Source organism: Zingiber officinale, chromosome 3B (genome assembly GCF_018446385.1).
Source record: "Zingiber officinale cultivar Zhangliang chromosome 3B, Zo_v1.1, whole genome shotgun sequence".
Classification (NCBI taxonomy): Eukaryota; Viridiplantae; Streptophyta; class Magnoliopsida; order Zingiberales; family Zingiberaceae; genus Zingiber; species Zingiber officinale.
Genome location: NC_055991.1, coordinates 94,039,212 through 94,058,763, shown reverse-complemented (window position 1 = coordinate 94,058,763; position 19,552 = coordinate 94,039,212). Strand labels below are relative to the sequence as shown.

The 19,552-nt window shown below is 37.7% G+C and overlaps 1 protein-coding gene across 2 annotated transcripts in view; it reads right to left on the bottom strand.

Annotated features, from left to right (window-relative positions):
• Positions 1-19,552, bottom strand: part of LOC121967114 (probable pre-mRNA-splicing factor ATP-dependent RNA helicase DEAH4) — a 64,475-nt gene that overhangs the window by 16,434 nt on the left and 28,489 nt on the right. For both annotated transcript variants that reach the window (XM_042517145.1, XM_042517146.1), the window contains exons 9-12: positions 9,545-9,759; positions 9,297-9,389; positions 7,016-7,139; positions 6,416-6,563 (exon numbers count right to left, since the gene is read on the bottom strand). In XM_042517145.1, coding sequence (XP_042373079.1) covers positions 6,416-6,563; positions 7,016-7,139; positions 9,297-9,389; positions 9,545-9,759 — 580 coding nt within the window. The remainder of the gene's footprint in view (positions 1-6,415; positions 6,564-7,015; positions 7,140-9,296; positions 9,390-9,544; positions 9,760-19,552) is intronic.

Genomic DNA, 19,552 nt, shown 5'->3' with positions numbered 1-19,552 from the left:
ATCCCATTTCTCTTTCCACTTCAAAGGTTCAAACTAACTGACACAAATTCAACTACTTCATCAACCACAAGAGCAATAACCTTAACTTACAAGTTTCCAACAAAAAGTATTTACATGACAAGGTTAGGCCCAACCTGACTATGGTGGTTAGGGAATATACACAGAGAGAGAGAGAGAGAAGCACTCTTGCAACTTTTAATTCATGTCATCCCGTGATGGAGAACCAACCATATTCTTTCTACTTATAGTTTGATAGAAACCCAGGGGTCTATCACGTGAAAAAATCGAAAGAGAAAGGGAAAAGGGGGATAGGGTGATCGCTTCGAGGGGATCGGCCTCCAATAATCAAACGAAATTGATTAATTAAAAGGGAAATTGCCTATCTTCCAAAGTTACATAACGTCTCTTTAAATAAAGACCTAAATTACCTTTTCAAAAAGAAAAGGTCTAAAAGAAAAATAAAATAAAACTACCTTTTCAAAAGAAAAGGTGTAAAAGAAAAATAAAATAAAAATACATTTTCATGAGAAAATGTCAAATTAAAACTTATCTAAAATAAAAAAGGAAAAGTCTAAAACTTATTTTAAAAAGGAAATAAAATTAATAGATTTATTTGAAAAGATCCATTAAAGGATCTTATCATTCCACCGCCCTTCAAAACAACCTTGTCCTCAAGGTTGTTTATCAATAAATTCTGGAAATTTTTCTTGAATGGTATCATATAATTCCCATGTTGCATCATCGATAGATAAATTGTCCCATTGAATTAATAGCTCAACCGTTGCTTGATTGTTCTTCTTCACAAGTCTCCTTTCTAAAATAGCATAAGGTTGAAATTTAACTTCACCATCTGAATTCACTTCAGGAAGATGTTGTTGAGGAGTAAATTTATCGCCTAGTTTCTTCTTTAAACAAGACACGTGAAATACAGGGTGTATTTTAGAATCTCGTGGAAGCTCCAAGCGATAAGCAATAGGTCCAATACGTTCCATCACTTTATAAGGGCCATAAAATTTCGGTGACAACTTCATAGAGTTTGAACGACGAATTGAAACTTGTTTGTATGGTTGTAGTTTTAGAAAAACCCAATCTCCTATTGCAAATTCTCTTTCCGAACGATGCATGTCGGCCAATTGCTTTATTCTTGCTTGTGCATCGCATAAGTTATTTTTCAAAAGTTGCAATATTTGGTCCCTTGTGCGTAGATTTTGGTCGACTTGATGCACATTTGTTGATCCACGTGTGTATGAGCTAACTGAGGGTGGTATACATCCATAAACGGCCTCAAATGGGGTAATCTTAGTAGCTGAGTGGTAGGTCGTATTGTACCACCATTCTGCCCATGGAAGCCAACGAACCCACTCCTTGGGTCTATCACCAGTTAAGCAACGTAAATAATTCTCTAAACATCGATTAACAACCTCTGTTTGTCCATCAGACTGTGGGTGGTAAGATGTGCTAAAATTAAGTTTAGTACCTTGCAATTGGAATAATTCTCTCCAAAATTTACTTGTGAAAACCGGATCTCTATCAGTGACAATAGATCTTGGTAGACCATGTAGTTTGATTATATGGTCAACAAATGCTTGTGCAACACGGGCAGCAGTATAAGGATGCGATAATGTACAAAAATGGGCATACTTTGTCAGACGATCAACGACCACCATGATAGTACTTTGTCCTTGTGAAGTGGGTAACCCATCTATGAAATCCATGGAAATGTCTGTCCAAATTTGTTCAGGTATAAGAAGGGGTTGAAGAAGACCTGGTCTTGCTACATTTTCTCCTTTGTTTCTTTGACATATATCACATTCAGCAACAAAGTTTTTGGTATCCTTCTTCATTCCCTTCCAATAGAAAGCTCTTGAAATCCGTTTATACGTGCGTAGGAAGCCAGAATGCCCTGCAATTGGTGAACAATGAAATTCCTCCAGTATTACTTCCTTTTCAGCTGAGTTTGCTGGAAGGAAGATTCTATTTTTATATCGTAAAATTTCTCCATCCCAAGAATAGTGGGGTTCTGGCGATGAATTTTGTAATATGTTTTGGATGAGAGCCTATGCCGCTGAATTTTCCTTTTGCTCCTTTTTTATGTTCTCCAAGTTTTTGCAAGTTACTAAGGATATAGCAGTGAACTCTATCTGGTTAGGAAGGCGAGATAAAGCATCAGCTACTGTATTTTCTGTTCCCTTCTTGTAAACGATTTCATAATCATATCCTAAAAGTCTCTTGATCCATTTTTGTTGATCCATATTTGAGATACGTTGATCCAAGATGAACTTAAGACTCTTATGATCAGTTCGTATTTGAAAGCGTCGGCCAAGAAGATAGGGTCTCCATTTTGTAACTGCATGTATGATTGCCAACATTTCCTTGTCATAAATTGACATCTGTTGATGTAGAGGAGATAGTGCCTTGCTAGTAAAAGCTAATGGTTGTCCTTCTTGCATAAGTACTGCTCCGATTCCAACTCCAGATGCATCGGCTTCAATGACAAATTGCTTATTGAAATTAGGTAGTGCAAGAACTGGTGTTGTCGTCATAGCCTCCTTTAAATTTTGAAATGCGTTTTCTGCTTCAGGACACCATCTAAATGCATCTTTCTTTAACAAAGTCGTTAGTGGAGCGCTAATCTTTCCATAATTTTTTACAAATTTACGATAATAACCTGTGAGACCCAGAAAACCACGTAATGCCTTGATATTCTTTGGGGTGGGCCACTCCTTCATAACTAGCACCTTTGAGGGATCAGTAGCTACTCCTTTTTTACTTACAATATGACCAAGGTATTCCACCTTAGTTGTCCCAAAGCTGCACTTAGATCTTTTCACAAAAAGAGAATGCTCACGTAAAAGAGTGAGTACTTTATAAAGGTGATGCAAATGATCTTCGAATGATGAACTATAAACAAGAATATCATCAAAAAAAATCAAAACAAACTTGCGGAAATAAGGCCTGAAAATATCGTTCATCAAACTTTGGAATGTAGAAGGTGCATTAGTTAAACCGAAAGGCATGACTAAAAATTCATAATGACCATCATGAGTCCGAAAGGCTATTTTTGGAATGTCCGGCTGATAGATCCTTATCTGATGGAAGCCTGAGCGAAGATCCAATTTTGAGAAGACTGAGGAACCTCCTAATTTATCAAGTAATTCATCAATGATGGGGATGGGATACTTATCTTTCACCGTAATTTTATTGAGTGCCCGATAATCTACACACATTCGCCAACTTCCATCTTTCTTTCGCACAAGCAGTACTGGAGATGAGTATGGGCTTACACTTGGGCGAACAATACCAGCTTGAAGCATCTCTTGTACAATCTTCTCAATTACCTCCTTCTGTATGTAAGGGTAGCGATAAGGTCTAACATTTGCTGGTGCACTCCCCGGTATTAGAGGTATACGATGATCATGTGAACGTGATGGAGGAAGTCCCTTTGGCTCAGCAAATATCATAGAAAATTTAGAAAGAAGTATCTCTAATTCTGGAGGGGTATATAAGGTACCTTTATGATCCTTTTTGATGGAGAGTTGCATAAGAAAAATGGAGCAATCTTTCTTTAATAGCCGCTCTGCCTGATAACTACTGATTGATGTGATAGTATCTTGTCTCTTGCCTCTGATGCAAACTTCTTTTCCTTGATCTTGGAAGCGCATTGTTAGTTGAGAGAAATTCCATATTATGTCTCCTAATGTTCTCAACCATTGTGCTCCAAGTACAACATCGCATCCATCCAGGGGTAGAAGAAAAAGATCTGTGATTAATTCATAATTTGGTAAGATAATTTTAATACCTTCGCATTTTCCTGGACTTGTAAGTGATCTTCCATCCGCCACCTTAACATCAAATGTAGATGCTCGCTCTATTTTTTGTTTAAGCCTTCTTGCTAAGGTTGAGTCTAGAAAATTGTTGGTGCTTCCTGAATCTATAAGTATCATTACTGGTTGCTTTTTAATGAATCCTTTTACCTTCATTATTTGCGGAGTTTGTAGTCCTTCTAAGGCATGTACTGATATTGCCATAGAGTCATCTTGTACTTCGTTGATATTATCTTGTGTTTCACCTTCATAGAAATCATCTTCTTCCTCAGAGTTCTCTATTGGTTCAATCATCAGTATCCTCTTTTGCTTGCATTGATGACCACGGTGCCACTTTTCATTGCAATGCCAACATAATCCCTTTGCCATCCTTTCCTTGATCTCTTCTTTTGTCAATCTACGAGGTGTTGAATAATGTGATGAGTTTTCACGAATTACCTTATTATTTCTTCTTCCTTCCTCATTGATCTTCTCTTCTTGTAGTCGTGCAAAGGATAAGGCAGCCTTCATGGTGCGGGGTTAGGGGTGAGCAAAAGTTCGGTTAAACCGAATAAACTGATTAAACCGACCGAATTTAAAAATTCGGTTCGGTTTATTCGGAAATTCGGTTTTTTATTTCTAAAAAATCGGTTAATTCGGTTAATTCGGTTCGGGTTCGGTTTTGATTTTTTTATTCGGTTAAACCGAATAAACCGAATAGACCGAATTTTTAAACCAAATCGGTTTTTTAGACCATAAATTTTAGACCAAACCAAATTTTTATTAAGCTAAACCAAATTTTTAGAAAAAATCGGTTTATTCGGTTTGTTCGGTTCGGTTTGTTCGGTTTTCTTGGAAATTCGGTTCGGTTCGGTTCGGTTTTTATCTAAAATCGGTTCGGTTCGGTTTATTCGAAAACAAATCGGTTCGGTTCGGTTCGGTTAATTCGGTTCGGTTCGGTTCGGTTTTAACCGAATACTCACCCCTAGGCGGGGTTGATTCATTTTTACTTCTCGTCGTATATCAAGGCGAAGTCCTTCAATAAAAGTGCCCAGTAGTTGCTTTTCTGACCAATCACGAGTTCGATTAGAGAGTCGCTCGAATCGCCCTTGGTACTCTAGTACGGTTGAAGTCTGTCGAATTTTGGCCAATTCTCCATCAACATTCTCATAACCGGAGGGACCAAATCGATTAATGAATTCTTCCTTGAATTCCTCCCATTTTGGAGGCCCATGGCATGCTTCAAGCCAGTCATACCATTGGATGGCATCGCCTTCAAGATTTATAGATGCTAGTTCTACCTTTGCATTGTCCGACGTGCCGTGGAAGCGAAAATATTTTTCAGCCCTTGAAATCCATCCAATCGGATCGTTGTTCTCCCAGCGAGGAAATTCCACCTTCATACGTAAATGGTTGTGCTCTCGATCTTCATTTGAGTTTGCTCCTTGGTCATAATGTTGTCGAGATTGTTGATTTATTCCCTTTTTGATTAGTATGCTTGAGCTGGAATCTGCTTCTAAACGATCCTTCAATTCTTGCACTATTGTGACCAACGATGCCATAGTTTTTTCGAGTTTATCCATCCTTGTCTCGTGCTTAGCTTCAAATTCCAAAGCCCATTTGGCGTCAGGATGAGATCCTCCAGTTGCCATGACAGAGTGAATTTTCTTTTCTTGAAGTCGGGTTAAGACCATGCGCTTGTTGAAGTTGCTGCGAGATACTATAGGATGAAGATGAAATGAACTTGCTCTGATACCAAGTTGATAGGAACCCAGGGGTCTATCACGTGAAAAAATCGAAAGAGAAAGGGAAAAAGGGGATAGGGTGATCGCTTCGAGGGGATCGGCCTCCAATAATCAAACGAAATTGATTAATTAAAAGGGAAATTGCCTATCTTCCAAAGTTACATAACGTCCCTTTAAATAGAGACCTAAATTACCTTTTCAAAAAGAAAAGGTCTAAAAGAAAAATAAAATAAAACTACCTTTTCAAAAGAAAAGGTGTAAAAGAAAAATAAAATAAAAATACATTTTCATGAGAAAATGTCAAATTAAAACTTATCTAAAATAAAAAAGGAAAAGTCTAAAACTTATTTTAAAAAGGAAATAAAATTAATAGATTTATTTGAAAAGATCCATTAAAGGATCTTATCATAGTTCTTAATCAAAACTAAGAAAAAACTCAACAAAAAACTGAAAATATAATCACCGCAAGAAAAAGATATTGATTATGTTGTCACTTGCCTTATCCAGAATCATAATCACATATGCAGTTGATATTTTGGTTGTGCAAGATGCGAACATCAAAACTTGATGCCAAGAAGGTTAAACAAAATAGACATGGAAAATATCTTGTACTATGAAACCCAAATTTGCAATGCTTTTTTACCCATGAACTGATATTGTAGGTTAACTCAATGGACAGCTAAACTAGTGATCACATAACCAAAATGCCTCTAGATTGTAACACTGCAATAAAAAATACAACCACTGAAGATAAGAATAAAGATTCCATCTCCTGTATGTTGAAGGTAAAAAAGACATGTCAACAATGCCTCTCCAGTAACAATAAAATAACATGGAACCTTTTCATAAAAGTAAATGTTAATGTACCTGTAATTCATAGTTTGTGCACCAACTTGGATCATAGAAAGCATGATCCCAACTTTCAAACACCTGAAGCAGTTGGATATGATCACCCCACCCACAACCATCAGGTAGTTTGGAAAATGGTTGTTTTCTCTTTTTTTCTTTATTCTTACTGTTCAGTACATGTGGTTATTCAGTTCCACGTACATGTATCACAATGAAAAATTAGGCATCAGAATTCCCAGAAAGTGAACAAATTGGCAACTTGAAGTGAATTCATCAAGTTAATATGTAAACATTCTATCAGCTGTAGGAAATAAGTGCATATTACTTTACAGAAATGAAAAACCACAATCCACCGCTAAGAATGGCATAGTAAATATGAACTTAACTATTAGAATACTTGGATGAATAGAGAATTAAAACACTAAGATTTTTTTTTTGTTTCAACACTTGCATGGTATATGCATTTACATTTGCAGCTTGCAAGTATCCCTGATCATGGAAGATCTACTGATGATAATACTAGCATGGAATCTTGAGTTTATATTTCTGATGAGGCAAATAAGGAAAGACAGGGACCGATAACATTAGCTGATGATAAGCATAAGTAACAAGGATCACCTTCGACTAGGACGAATTGTAACTTCTGCTGATAACATAGCAGCGACAGTCAAAGCCTCAGACAAACATCCAAGTTCATTTGCCTCAATCAACGTTCTTGCTAGTGAGGGCTCCAATGGAAGCTCTAAAAAATAGTGATAAAACACCAAATAACAGTGAAGGCATGTTTGTTTGAAAGGAAATTCAAAATACAAGTGAATCCTTTAAAACAATATGAAATGCCAAATGCATGGTCTAGAAAATAGACCTCCACAACTCAACCATGAAATGCTTAACACAATAAATGAATGAAAAGAATACTGGTTTCTAGCCATCCTAAATAACTGAATATAGTGTTTGCTTTATCATGGTTATATCCAAAGTTTCAAACCTTGAACGGTGCCAAAGTTTTGGTCATTATCTAGAATGATACAGTTTTGATGCCATGTTGTATTGGGTCTTGCCAGTATGACTTTGAGACTTAATTTCTTCTACATATAAATGGATACCAATTAAAAACTTTTTGCATTAACACTTAAGAGCAATAGCTTACAAATTATTACAAACATCTTTTGTAAAAATTAATAAGTTAAATTTTGTAAATTATCTTAATTTAATTAAACTTAGTATAACTTACATAAGTTATAATTGATTATTTTTACTTATAATTTTGTGATTTTGATTAATCATTTTATGATAATTATGTACTTGTAATTAAGATTAATTATTTAATCATAATTAATTTTAATATTATTTGAAGTAAATTGTAAATAATACAGATGAATAATACTATTTTATAAAAAAAAATATAATGATATGATATAAATTACTAAATAAGGATTACATTTGTATCAATGTTATATAGAATAAACTAATACTAATTAATTATATATTTATCAATTAATTGTATTAACTAAATATATGATGTATTATATATGCATCAATTATATATACTATACTACATCAATTAATTCGTTGTAGTATATTAATTAAAAAGATGACCTTAGGATAAGGGCACAAAATAAAGACTTCTCCCATCCCAGCGACCTTAATCCTGACTTCACCATGACTCACAATCATCTAATTGTGGGTTCAATAAGGTTCAAAATCTAGAAAAACTTCCTCCAGAAATGTGACCTCGCTCCTCTGCCACCAATGACCTTCAATTACTACTACACAGATGCACCAAGGGCCTCCTTCTGTAGGAGTCACCTCCACCACCGTACATTTTTCATCAATTGATGTTCAGTAGGCATTCTCCTATAAATTTCAAGTCTATTTATGTATCTTCTTCCTCCTCTTCCCCTCCCCTTTATCTGCATAGGCAATTTCGGTTGTGCCGGCATGTTCTGTGTTAGAGTCATATAGCTGAATGAAGATTTGGCAGTTTATATAAGCAAAGATACAAAAAAACTTTGGCAGCTAAGAAGGAAAAACGTATGTGAAACAAAGAGAACATAGATATGGAAAAAAAAAAAAGAGTCGGAGTGGGAGAAATCATTAAAAGCGGGATGGATGGCATTATATCACAAGGGAAAATTCAGCTCTACATCACACAAGGGATTTAATTTAAACTCTAAACCATGAGGATGCTCTCACTCAGATGCTAAGAGAATCAAAGCTTGCATTAATGCATGACAATCATTAAGTACTAATAAGGGATAATCATATTTTAATTTTGTAACTTATTTCTTTATAACTAACTTTCTGATTGATATAGGCATAATTTTTAAAGTCAACAAGTAATGTGGAAGAGAATTATAGAATACACTCATTTGAATACATCTTGACAAGCTTCAAGGTTTGATGAAGCATGCCAAGTGTCAACATAGGACATACTAAAACCGTATCATTCAAACCAATGACCTAAACTCTAACAAGAAACAATACTTTAAACATTGCTCTTCACTACAACCACTACTCAGTCTGCACCTCACCGTTCAATATTAAGATCTTTCCTAGTATCATGTCTTTATTGACACACATCACCATTACAAGACAAGCATCTAGGTAGACTCACTTTTTATACATGTTATTTGCAAAACATTTATACACAATGCTCCATGAAGAATAGAAGGCTTACTAAACTACTGTGTAATAATTTCATTGAGTTTGAAGGGCATATGACAACAAAAATGTCATAGGCATTCCTTGCCTGTTAACAAAAATTACCAACCTCTCCCTTATTTTATTTGAAACTAGGACAAAAATGGTAAATCAAATTCTATTGCATGCACAAATGAAGGCTGACAACATATATTAAATTAGCCCTCAAGCATCAAATTAAACATGGAACTCTTACCAGCCATAGATTTTCCAATATCAGTTATTTGTCCATTTTCATCGATTGCGTCAATCAGGTATAACTGCCTTAAAGCATCTTCTAATGATTCACCTGTAGAAACATAGTGTGAACTTCACAAATATATTTCCATTAGGAATGGAATATATGGCAAACATGTGTGTTTTATGTATGTTTTAAGGTCTAAGGACTGAAATGGACAAACAAATCCATAGGAGCAGAATAACATATGGTGAAGTTTCTCTTACGTGATGGAGGATCAAGAAAATCAAACTTCAAGATGTCAATGTCAGAAAGGCTTAGTGACTTCAGGTACAGAACAGTTCCAGCAAGAGATGATCGTTGAATTTCTGGTATTGTGGCATCAAGAAACTCTTCATTGTAAACACTTATCGGGTATAATCTGTAACACTTGCCAGGACGAGTTCTTCCAGCTCGGCCAGCTCGCTGATCAGCTTGAACCCTACAAAAGTTTATGCCAACAATTTCAAACAATTATATATTAATTTAATCTAGAATGCTCAAATCTAAGCATCATGTGAAAATATTATTTCCAAACATGAATATGAAAATCAGAAGGATCCCTTCTGATGCATATCAAAGCAAATCTAGTATAATATGTCTGCATGTCTGTGTGTTTGTGTAAAGCAAAGCCCCCTGTAACAAGCTTCTCCTTTCACGTCATAATTTCTACAAAAAAATTTGAATGTAGATGTTGCATTTGGCAAATCAAACCCTTTAATTGATACATTATGCAAGGGAGAAGGAGGGGAGGGGACAAGAATAAATACTACTACTTTCTTAATTCATACCTTAGAATATTTGATTTATCATTATTAATTTAAATAAAATGTTAAATGTCTCTTTTTTAATGTTTCATTGTTTGCTAATCCTCAACATGTGTGAATTCAAAAAATAAATGATTATGACTGACACTGATTTAGAAATAAATTAAATGGAGTGCAGTTAAATTTTTAAAACTAATATATTTGACTATGAAATTACTTTTAATATATAAGAAAAATTAAAAAATAATACAAATTATTTCACACATGATATTATGTATGCTGGGTTGTTAAAGGCGCGCCTGAGGCGCGCCCGAGGCGCTAGGCGCAGGGAAGAACGCCTCTTCCCACGCGAGGCGGGCGCTGTTTGCCAGGCGCGCCTCGTGCGCCTTTGCACGTCAACGAAGGCGCAATCAAGGCGCGATCGAGGCACCGTGATCGATCGTGAACAGATATGGATTTTAAACCAAAAAAAAACATTCCAAATCAACGTTATTTGGAATTAGGGCACGGGAAATAGGAGAAGAAAACGCAGGAAGGTGGAAGAGAACGCAGGAAGGGAGGAAGAAACCTGAACCCTTTTTCATCCGTCGTCGTCGCGCCATCGCTGAGGAAGAAACCCAAGTCCATCGCTGTCACGCCATCGCTGAGGAAGAAATCCAAGTATGTTTTCCTTCTTTTTTCCTGTTTTTTCTGTTCTTCACTTCGTCTTCTTCGTCTCTTCTTCTTCTTTTTCGTCTGTCATCATCTTCTTCTTCTCTTCTTCTCTTCGCTTCTTCTCTTCGTTTCTTTTTCTTCTTCGTTTCTATATCTTTTTTTCTTCTGCAGTTCTGTATCTTCTTTTCTTTGTGTTGCTGCTGTACAGTTCGTGTTCTGCTTTGCTGTGTTGCTGCTGTCCAGTTTCGTGTTCTGCTTTGCTGAGCTGCTGTCCAGTTCGTGTTCTGCTTTGTTGTGATTCTGTCCAGTTCGTGTTCTGCTGTGCTACTGTCCAGTTTTGTTTTATTTTGGATTTCTGTTTTTTAATTTTTGCAGGTTGTGTGTTTGCTTACTGCTGTCCGGTTTTTAAATTTTGTTGCTGTGCTGCTGTTTTTTAATTTTTGCAGGTTGCATTTTTACTTTCTAGATCCTACTGCTGTCCGGTTTTTTAATTTTGTTGCTGTGATGCTGTTCGTATTGGTGCTGCTGTCTGCTGTCCGATATTTCATTTTTTTACTGTTTTTTTATTTTTGTTTGTCTTGTTTTGCTTTTTTGTTTTTTTACTATTGCTGGTACTGTACAGTGTACAGTACTTTTCTATTGCTGGTACCATATTAATTTTATTTTATTTTTAATTTTTCAGATTATTTTCTTGTTTAATTATCATGGAAGGTAGTAGTGATACTCCAACATATATATCAAAAGATCCGGGATGGAATTATTTTCAAAGAGTTAATCCGGATAATAAAAATGATTTAATTTGTAACTTTTGTCAAAAAGTTACAAAAGGGGGTATTTATCGTGCAAAACAACATCTTGTTGGGGGGTTTCGAAATACTACGACTTGCAAAAAATGTCCACCTCATGTACGTGAAGAAATTAAAATTTTCATGGAGAAAAAGGCAGAGAAAAGTAATCTTTCTCAACTTACGACATTGGACTTTGAGGATGTAGACCCTTTTGGTGATGATATTGATATGGATAATATTGGAGCTAAAGGTGTGCCGCCTATAAGTACAAGTTCTAGATCAGTGAATATGCAAAAAAGGCCCAGACAAATAGGTCCAATGGATACGTATTTTGCTCCTAATGTACAAAAAATTGTTGAAAGTAAAAAGGGTAAAGAAAGACAATCTACGATAAATGAGGCATATAAGAAAGAATTGAGGGAAAAAACTTGTATGGCCATAACTGAGTGGATGTATGATGCGGCAATTCCATTTAATGCCGTTAATTATTCAAGCTTCAAAAGAATGTTGGACTTGGTTGGCCAATATGGCATAGGTCTAAAAGGACCTAGTTATCATGAGGTGTGGGTTCCTTTTCTAAAAAAGACGGTTGATAGTGTGACAAATGATTACATTAAGTCGTGTGAAACAGAATGGGCCAAGTATGGTTGTAGTTTGATGGCAGATGGGTGGACAGACAAAAGGCAGAGGATTAATTTTTTAGTGAATTCTCCTAAAGGTTCAGTTTTCATCTAATCGGTTGATGCTTCTGATTATGCAAAGACTGGAGAGAAAATATTTCAGTTGCTTGATCGATTTGTGGAGCGTGTAGGAGAAGTAAATGTTGTTCAAGTTGTTACAGATAGTACAAGTAACAATGTGCTTGCTGGTAAGAATCTATTTAATTCTTTCTTATCAATATGCTTTTTCTTATATATGTTAAATTTATCTACTTTTCTAACTTCGTTTGTAGGAAAATTATTAGAAGCAAAAATGCCACACTTGTATTGGACTCCTTGTGTTGCTCACTGCGTTGACTTGATCTTAGAAGATATAGGGAAATTGCCTGATTTTAAAGCAACATTGAAGAAGGCAATGAGTGTGAATGCTTACATTTATGTTCGCCCCGGCATGGTAAATATGTTGAGGCAATTCACAAGATAAAAAGAGCTTTGTCGGGCAGGTGTCACAAGATTTGCTACAGCTTTTCTTACTCTTGAAAGGATGCACCTACAGAAGCAAAATTTAAGAAAAATGTTCATTTCAAAAGATTGGACAGAGAGTAAATGGGCAAAAGAAGCGGCGGGGAAGAAGGTAGCTAAAATTATCATGACACTTAGATTTTGGAGCAGTATTGTGCATATTTTAAAGATATATGGCCCTTTAGTTCGTGTTCTGAGACTGGTTGATGGCGAAAGAAAACCTGCAATGGGCTATATTTATGAGGCTATGGATAGGGCAAAAGAAACAATTATGAAGGCCTTCAAGGAGAAAGAAGAGAAATACAAAGAAGTGTTTGAGATCATTAATGCGAGATGGGAATGTCAACTTCATCGACCTCTGCATGCTGCAGGACATTATTGAATCCAGAATATTTTTATTCATACACAGATTCAAATATCTGTGGAGAAGTGGTGAATGGTTTGTTTGAAACTATGGAGAGATTAGTTTCAAGCGCTGCCGAGCAAGATAAAATCACTACCCAGCTCTCTATATATCGAAAGGCAGAAGGGATACTTGGGAGAAATGTGGCAATTAGACATAGAAGAGCATTATCTCCAGCAGAATGGTGGGAATGCTATGGAGCAAATAGCCCAGAATTACAAAAGTTTGTAATTAAAGTGCTTAGCCTCACTTGTAGTGCTTCTGGCTGTGAGCGCAATTGGAGTGTATTTGAGCAGGTATGTAATAAATATAAATGTATAATACTATTAGTATGTTACTTTTATAAGTAGAAAATATTTTTTGCTATTTTATTATACTTACTGTGATTTTTGACATTTTGTAGATTCACAGCAAAAAAAAGAATAGACTAGCTCAACAGCGCTTAAATGATTTGGTATTTGTGAAATACAATCGTGCCTTAAAACTTCGGTATGGCGCACGTGATAAAATTGACCCCATCTCTTTGACAAATATTAATGACAGTAATGAATGGTTGATGGGCAGAATGGATGGAGAAAGTGATAATGAAGAAGATGAGTTGGTTTTTGAAGGTGATGACTTGACATGGGATGCCGTTGCTAGGGCTAGTGGAGCTGAAGAGCCTGAATATTGTACTAGAGGAAAAAATATTACATCCATGACCTCTAGTTCACATGCTAGGCCTAAACAAGTCGAGAAGGGAAATGCATCTTCCTCTATGAGACACTCATCTCTAAGACTTAGAGATGAAGAAGAAGAAGAAGAAGAAATTGAATTTGAAGAAGATGAAGATAATACAATGAGGATGATCTTAAGCTTGATGATTAATTTGACTTATTACACTTGTTTTGATGGACTTTGTTAGTTTAAAATAGAAAGTTGAAACTTGAAAGTTTGAAACTTTTATTAATTTTATCATGGTGTTGTTTTACTTGTTATATTTGATATTGATGTGTGTGGAATATTAATAGTTATCATATTTGACATAGTATATGAGTGTGGCAAAAGGTTAGTAGTCATCAACCTCATGTTCAAGAGGCGCGCGCTTCGGGCGCGCCTCGCGCCTCGGGCTCTAGGAGCCCTTTGCGCCTCGGTGCGCTTCGCGCCTCTAACAACACTGTATGTATGATTCATTGATATTTTTTGAAAGCTTTCATGAATGCATGAGGACAACCAACAAAGACCATAAAAAGTTTAATATCCGCTAAAAAATTTACTAGGGTTGTGCATTGAAAGGAAAGCATGCTTGTGTAAATCAAAGCTTTATATACGGAATAGAAAACTATTTAATTCAGATTCACATTTACTGCTTCTATTTACATTTTAAAAATATATATATAAATTAATTTTAATAAATTATATAAATATTAATTGTGCAACACAAGTACAAATCTTTTACTAATTAGTTCAAAGTACAGAAGTCAGGAATGAGAAAATATAGCAAAGAGATTAAACATATTTCTAATGTTCCACCTTTAAGTGCATAACTGCATATGTCGTGGAGAGCACAGGAAAACTTGCAATTTCTATTATATCAAACATGAAACATATTATAACAAACATCCTTATTGAAACGATGATAATATGATATGTGAATTGACAGTTAAATGAATCAAACATATTATAACAAACATCCTTATTGAAACGATGATAATATGATATGTGAATTGACAGTTAAATGAACAAGATACTTGTGTGATGATTCAAGATTACTCTCCAAACACTTAAAAAAGCATTATCTCTATTAATTAATTTTAATAAATTATCTAAATATTAATTGTGCAACACAAGTACCATTTTACTAACTAGTTCAAAGTACAGAAGTTAGGAATGTGTAAAATACCGGAAAAGGGCGAATAACCATAAGAGAATTTTCCGGATTTTTTAAAAATTTTCTGAGAATTTTTCGGAGACCGTATGACGTAGGTTACGAGGATAAATATTGGGCTACCCCATTTAAACGAGAAAATGTTTGATTTTCTTTTTATTTTTCCTTTTCTTTTTCTTTTCCTTCCCCGCCGAACCCGTGCCCGTGCCCTAACCTCCTCGCGCCGAGCCTCTTCTCCTCTCACGCCGTCTCTTCCTTTTCCTAACCGGTGCCGCATGCGACGGTTTCTTCTTCCTCGCGATTTAAGCCGCGACCAAGGATTTTGCATCTTCTTCTTCTTCGTCTCCTCCCCTTTCCTCACCGAGCCCTTCTCCCAATCCCTTCGTCCTCCACCCGACGGCGCCGCCCTTTCCCGCATACAAAGCCTCTCAGCCAAGGAAGCCCTAGCATCACCTTCTTCCCCTCTGCCCACACCGTTCCTCGCCACAGAGATCCCCAATCTCACCGAGGGTGCTGGTCCGACGCTTGCCTCTTGCTCAAGGGTAGTCGAAGAAGTCGTCGCCCTCTTTCCCGATCACTGTCGATCTCACGCCTCGGCGCCGGTTGCTAATCACCAGAAAGGACCGAGCCACCTCCAAGCCCTAGTCTCACCCTCTGTTAAATCTCGAGAGGAAGAACTTGGCATTGTTGCAGGTAAAGCATGTTTGGGTATTTAGGATTTGATCACTTTAGTTCTGCCCTAATTTGGGAGTTTAGTATCAGATCTCTAATTGTGTTAATCGGGGAGTTATGGACTTAGGGTATTATTGGCAGTGGATTCGAGCATCACCATTTGAGGGCGACTCACAACTCCGGCCACAATTTCCAGCAGCTACCCTTCTCTAGCAGTCACTTGGCTATGACTTTGAGGTAAGAGACTTAAGTTAGGTTGATTTAGGTTTTTAGTAGTGGGATGAAACATGAATCGCCACTAGAATTGATTTAAGTATAGATTTAAATCTAAATAGAATGATTAGGGTTTAAGGAAACTAACCCTAGTTGAACGTTGAGTTATATTGAATTAGGTTTTCTGGTAAATAAGGATTTTGTTTATCTATTTTTGTTATAATAAAAACTTAGCTAAACCGTATGATATATTACAGGACTTTGATTCGAGACGGTGTCTCGACGAGGGATCTATTTCGGATATGATCCTCTTATTGAAGGCAGGTACTTTGACTTATCTTTTAAGATATTGTCATTTGATATGCATAGTAATATTTAGCTAGTAGTAATATTTATGTTCATTTCTGCATTGGTATGTCATTATCTATTGCCTGAGCATGTTGTATTTCTTACCTGCTTTGCATTCATGTTCCTTTGATTATTTATGTCCTTAAGGTAATGACATATCATGCCTGATTATGTTCAAGACATTGATTTATTTTACCTGACCTGTGTACCTAGGATATTCAATTTGATCCATATACCTTTTTGGTACACATTATGTAGAGGTGGATAGGATCAGGATATTTCCATGCTTAGTATCATGCATCATCTCGCATGATTGCATACTGTGCGATAGTTGGCTCCATTATTGTTGAGCACATCGCCAGTTACATGGATCTACACACACGACCACTCATGGGTTAGTGGTTTTTATCAGGCAGGATGTGTTGCAGCAGGTTACTCTGTCAAGGGCTCCGCTGGTCCACTCATGGGTAGTGTGACGCAGCGTGGTAGCAGGACAGGGATCTCTCCTCTGGATTGTCTCAGGGAGATGAGAGCATTGTGCTCCCCCACTTATGATTTGAGGTAAGGAGGATAAGTGTACTCCGATAGCATCCCGTCCACTCGGTCACTCAGGAGCAGTGATGGCAGAGTGCATGGTTGTCACAGCCCTACCCACTCGGTCTCACCATCGTGTGTGAGACGGCAGACCAGGGCATGTTGCATCATATGCACTGACTGCATTTATTGCTTTTGTTTGCTGCACTTTATATGTTGCATATTTAGTTGATGCATATGTTTGACATGCATAAAAGATTTATGATACTCTCAGTCTGACGACCTTGTTATCCCTATACCCAGGTCCTAGTTAGTACAGATACTCCTGCTCCTTACAATTTTGCATTTTTCATATGATATATATTCAGGAGACTGTACGCATATTTATTATTAGTTGTTATTTCTTACTATACATGTCAGTAGTTACCCGCTGAGGAGTTGACTCACCCTGTTGATATTACTATTTTCAGGTTGAGGTTGTTTGGAGGATTTCCAGTCACTAGTACCCCCCAGATTGCGAGGATTTCCGTTTTGGATCTTTTCTTTGGTTTCCTTATTATGTTATTGTCTATGTTTTCAGACTTGTATCTTTTTGGCACTTTGGATCTTGAATGGTCCTTTATTATCGATGGGTTTTCATTTGATATTCCTACATGCCTGCCCAGACGGCAGAAGAGGTAGGTTTGGATGTATGCTGGTGATTTAAGTTTTATGGGTGTAGTTGAGTAGGATATAAGATTTGAGTTTTATGGGTATAGTTGAGTAGGATATTTGAGATGATTTTCTTATCGTTGCTTAGGTTTAGTTTTTACTATTAAACTGCGTGGGTACTTGCTTATTATATATATATATATATATATATATATATATATATATATATATATATATATATATATATATATATATATATTCCGACCGTGTTGGCCGAGGTTTGTGTGGCCAAGAGGGCTTGTAGGTATGTTTCAGATTGTCACCCGTACAAGGAGATGCTGCCGAAATTTCTTCTAGCAGGGACTCCCCCGGGGCGTGACAATTTATTTGGTATCAGAGCCAAGTTTCTGATGCTTGATTTTCGTATTTTGGTTTTGCGTGTTAATCTGATATCAATTTATTTGGTATCAGGGCAAGGTTACGATACCTACTTTTCGTGTTCTGGATTTGAGAGTTAGCCCGAGTTTGCTAATTAACTTGGGTATTTATTTTCGGATTTGTACGACTTTCCGTCGATTTTCTCGTACGGGATTCCGAGGTTATATATAGGGACTGGACAGCGACGGAACATCTCCAGACGGCAAATAGGTAAAAAGGTAATTTTATAATTTTTGTTACTTGTAGTAATATCTGAGTTATAACTTAACAGAGATGAGGAGATCTACACGTGCATCTGCGTTGAGACGTGGTGCTGGACGGCCACGTAAGAGGACTTTGAAATCTCTGGCAACGGACTCGCCAGAGATCCCTACTGGGATTAAGCCTGTCGGTCAGGGACAAACTCAAGATACTGCGGGTGCGTCGAGCTCTCAAACTCCGATAGCTTCGTTAGAGGTACCCACCCATACATTATACACTGTACCACCCGTGGCAAACCCGATACCTCCACCAGCAGAGGCTGCGGCGTACCCAACACCACCGCCACCTGGACCTACCGTGTACCTGGCACCAGCTGCACCCGCACCCCCCCAGTGCCTATAGTGTACCCAGCACCCGCACCAGCGGTACCGGTTGCTCCATTTCCGGTACCACCACCTACCATACCTCTAGCCGCGGCCACTCATATCGACCCTGCAGTACCACCAGTGGTACATGCTCCAGCTTATTCAGCAGCACCGGGAGTACCTCCCCCGGTCTATCCAGCGGTACTACCTGTACCACCAGCTCCAAGGATTCCGCCAGTTCCCGCGACAATCCCTACCCACCTCACTGATATTGTCGCGGCACGAGCCCAGATTCTAGCATTGGCAGAGTCAATGAAGAGTCAATTCACACTATTCCGCGGGGAGACTGATCCGGATGTGGCCCAGTCCTGGATAGAGACCATGGAACGGACCTTCTTCTACATGGCTTGCTCCGAGTGAGAGAAAGCAGAGTTGGCTGCTTTCCATCTGCGGGATGAGGACGACACCTGGTGGGATATGCAGTGTTCCATCATAGGTGAGCAGAATATTACCTGGGCGAGTTTCAGAGAGGCTTTTGAGAGCCGGTATTGCCCACAAGCATATCAGATGACTCGTCGGTAGGATTTTCTGAGTCTGCGGCAGAACAACCGCTCGGTGACAGAGTACAATGCTGAGTTTAATCGGTTGGTTAGGTTTTGTCCAGAATTAGTTGCTGAGGACAGATCCCGCATGCTACAGTTTGTCCAGGGACTGGATAAATATCTACAAGTAAAGATTGTCGATTTTGGTAATTCTTCTTACATAGAGACATCGGACAGAGCCCTGATGATAGAGTCAGCTCACCAGAAAGCATACCCGGACAAGAAAAAGAAACAGACAGATCGGACATCTGGACAGATCCAGCAACCACAGGCTACACAGCAGCAGAGTGGTCGCAGTCGGACAGGTCAAGGAACTTCTAGGGCATCTGGTCAGCCTCAGAAGTCAAGGCGATCTTCATCAGGACGTTTCCGGCCTCCTCAGTAGCCCGGAAACAACCCGCCAGTGACATCCATTGCGCCCGATGTGGGTCCAGAGAGCACACCACATCAGCCTGCACCCTGGGACAGTCAGTTTGCTATTATTGTAAACTGCCTGGGCACATGAGCCGAGATTGTTCGTTGAAGGCTCAGCATATTGCTTCCGGAATTTC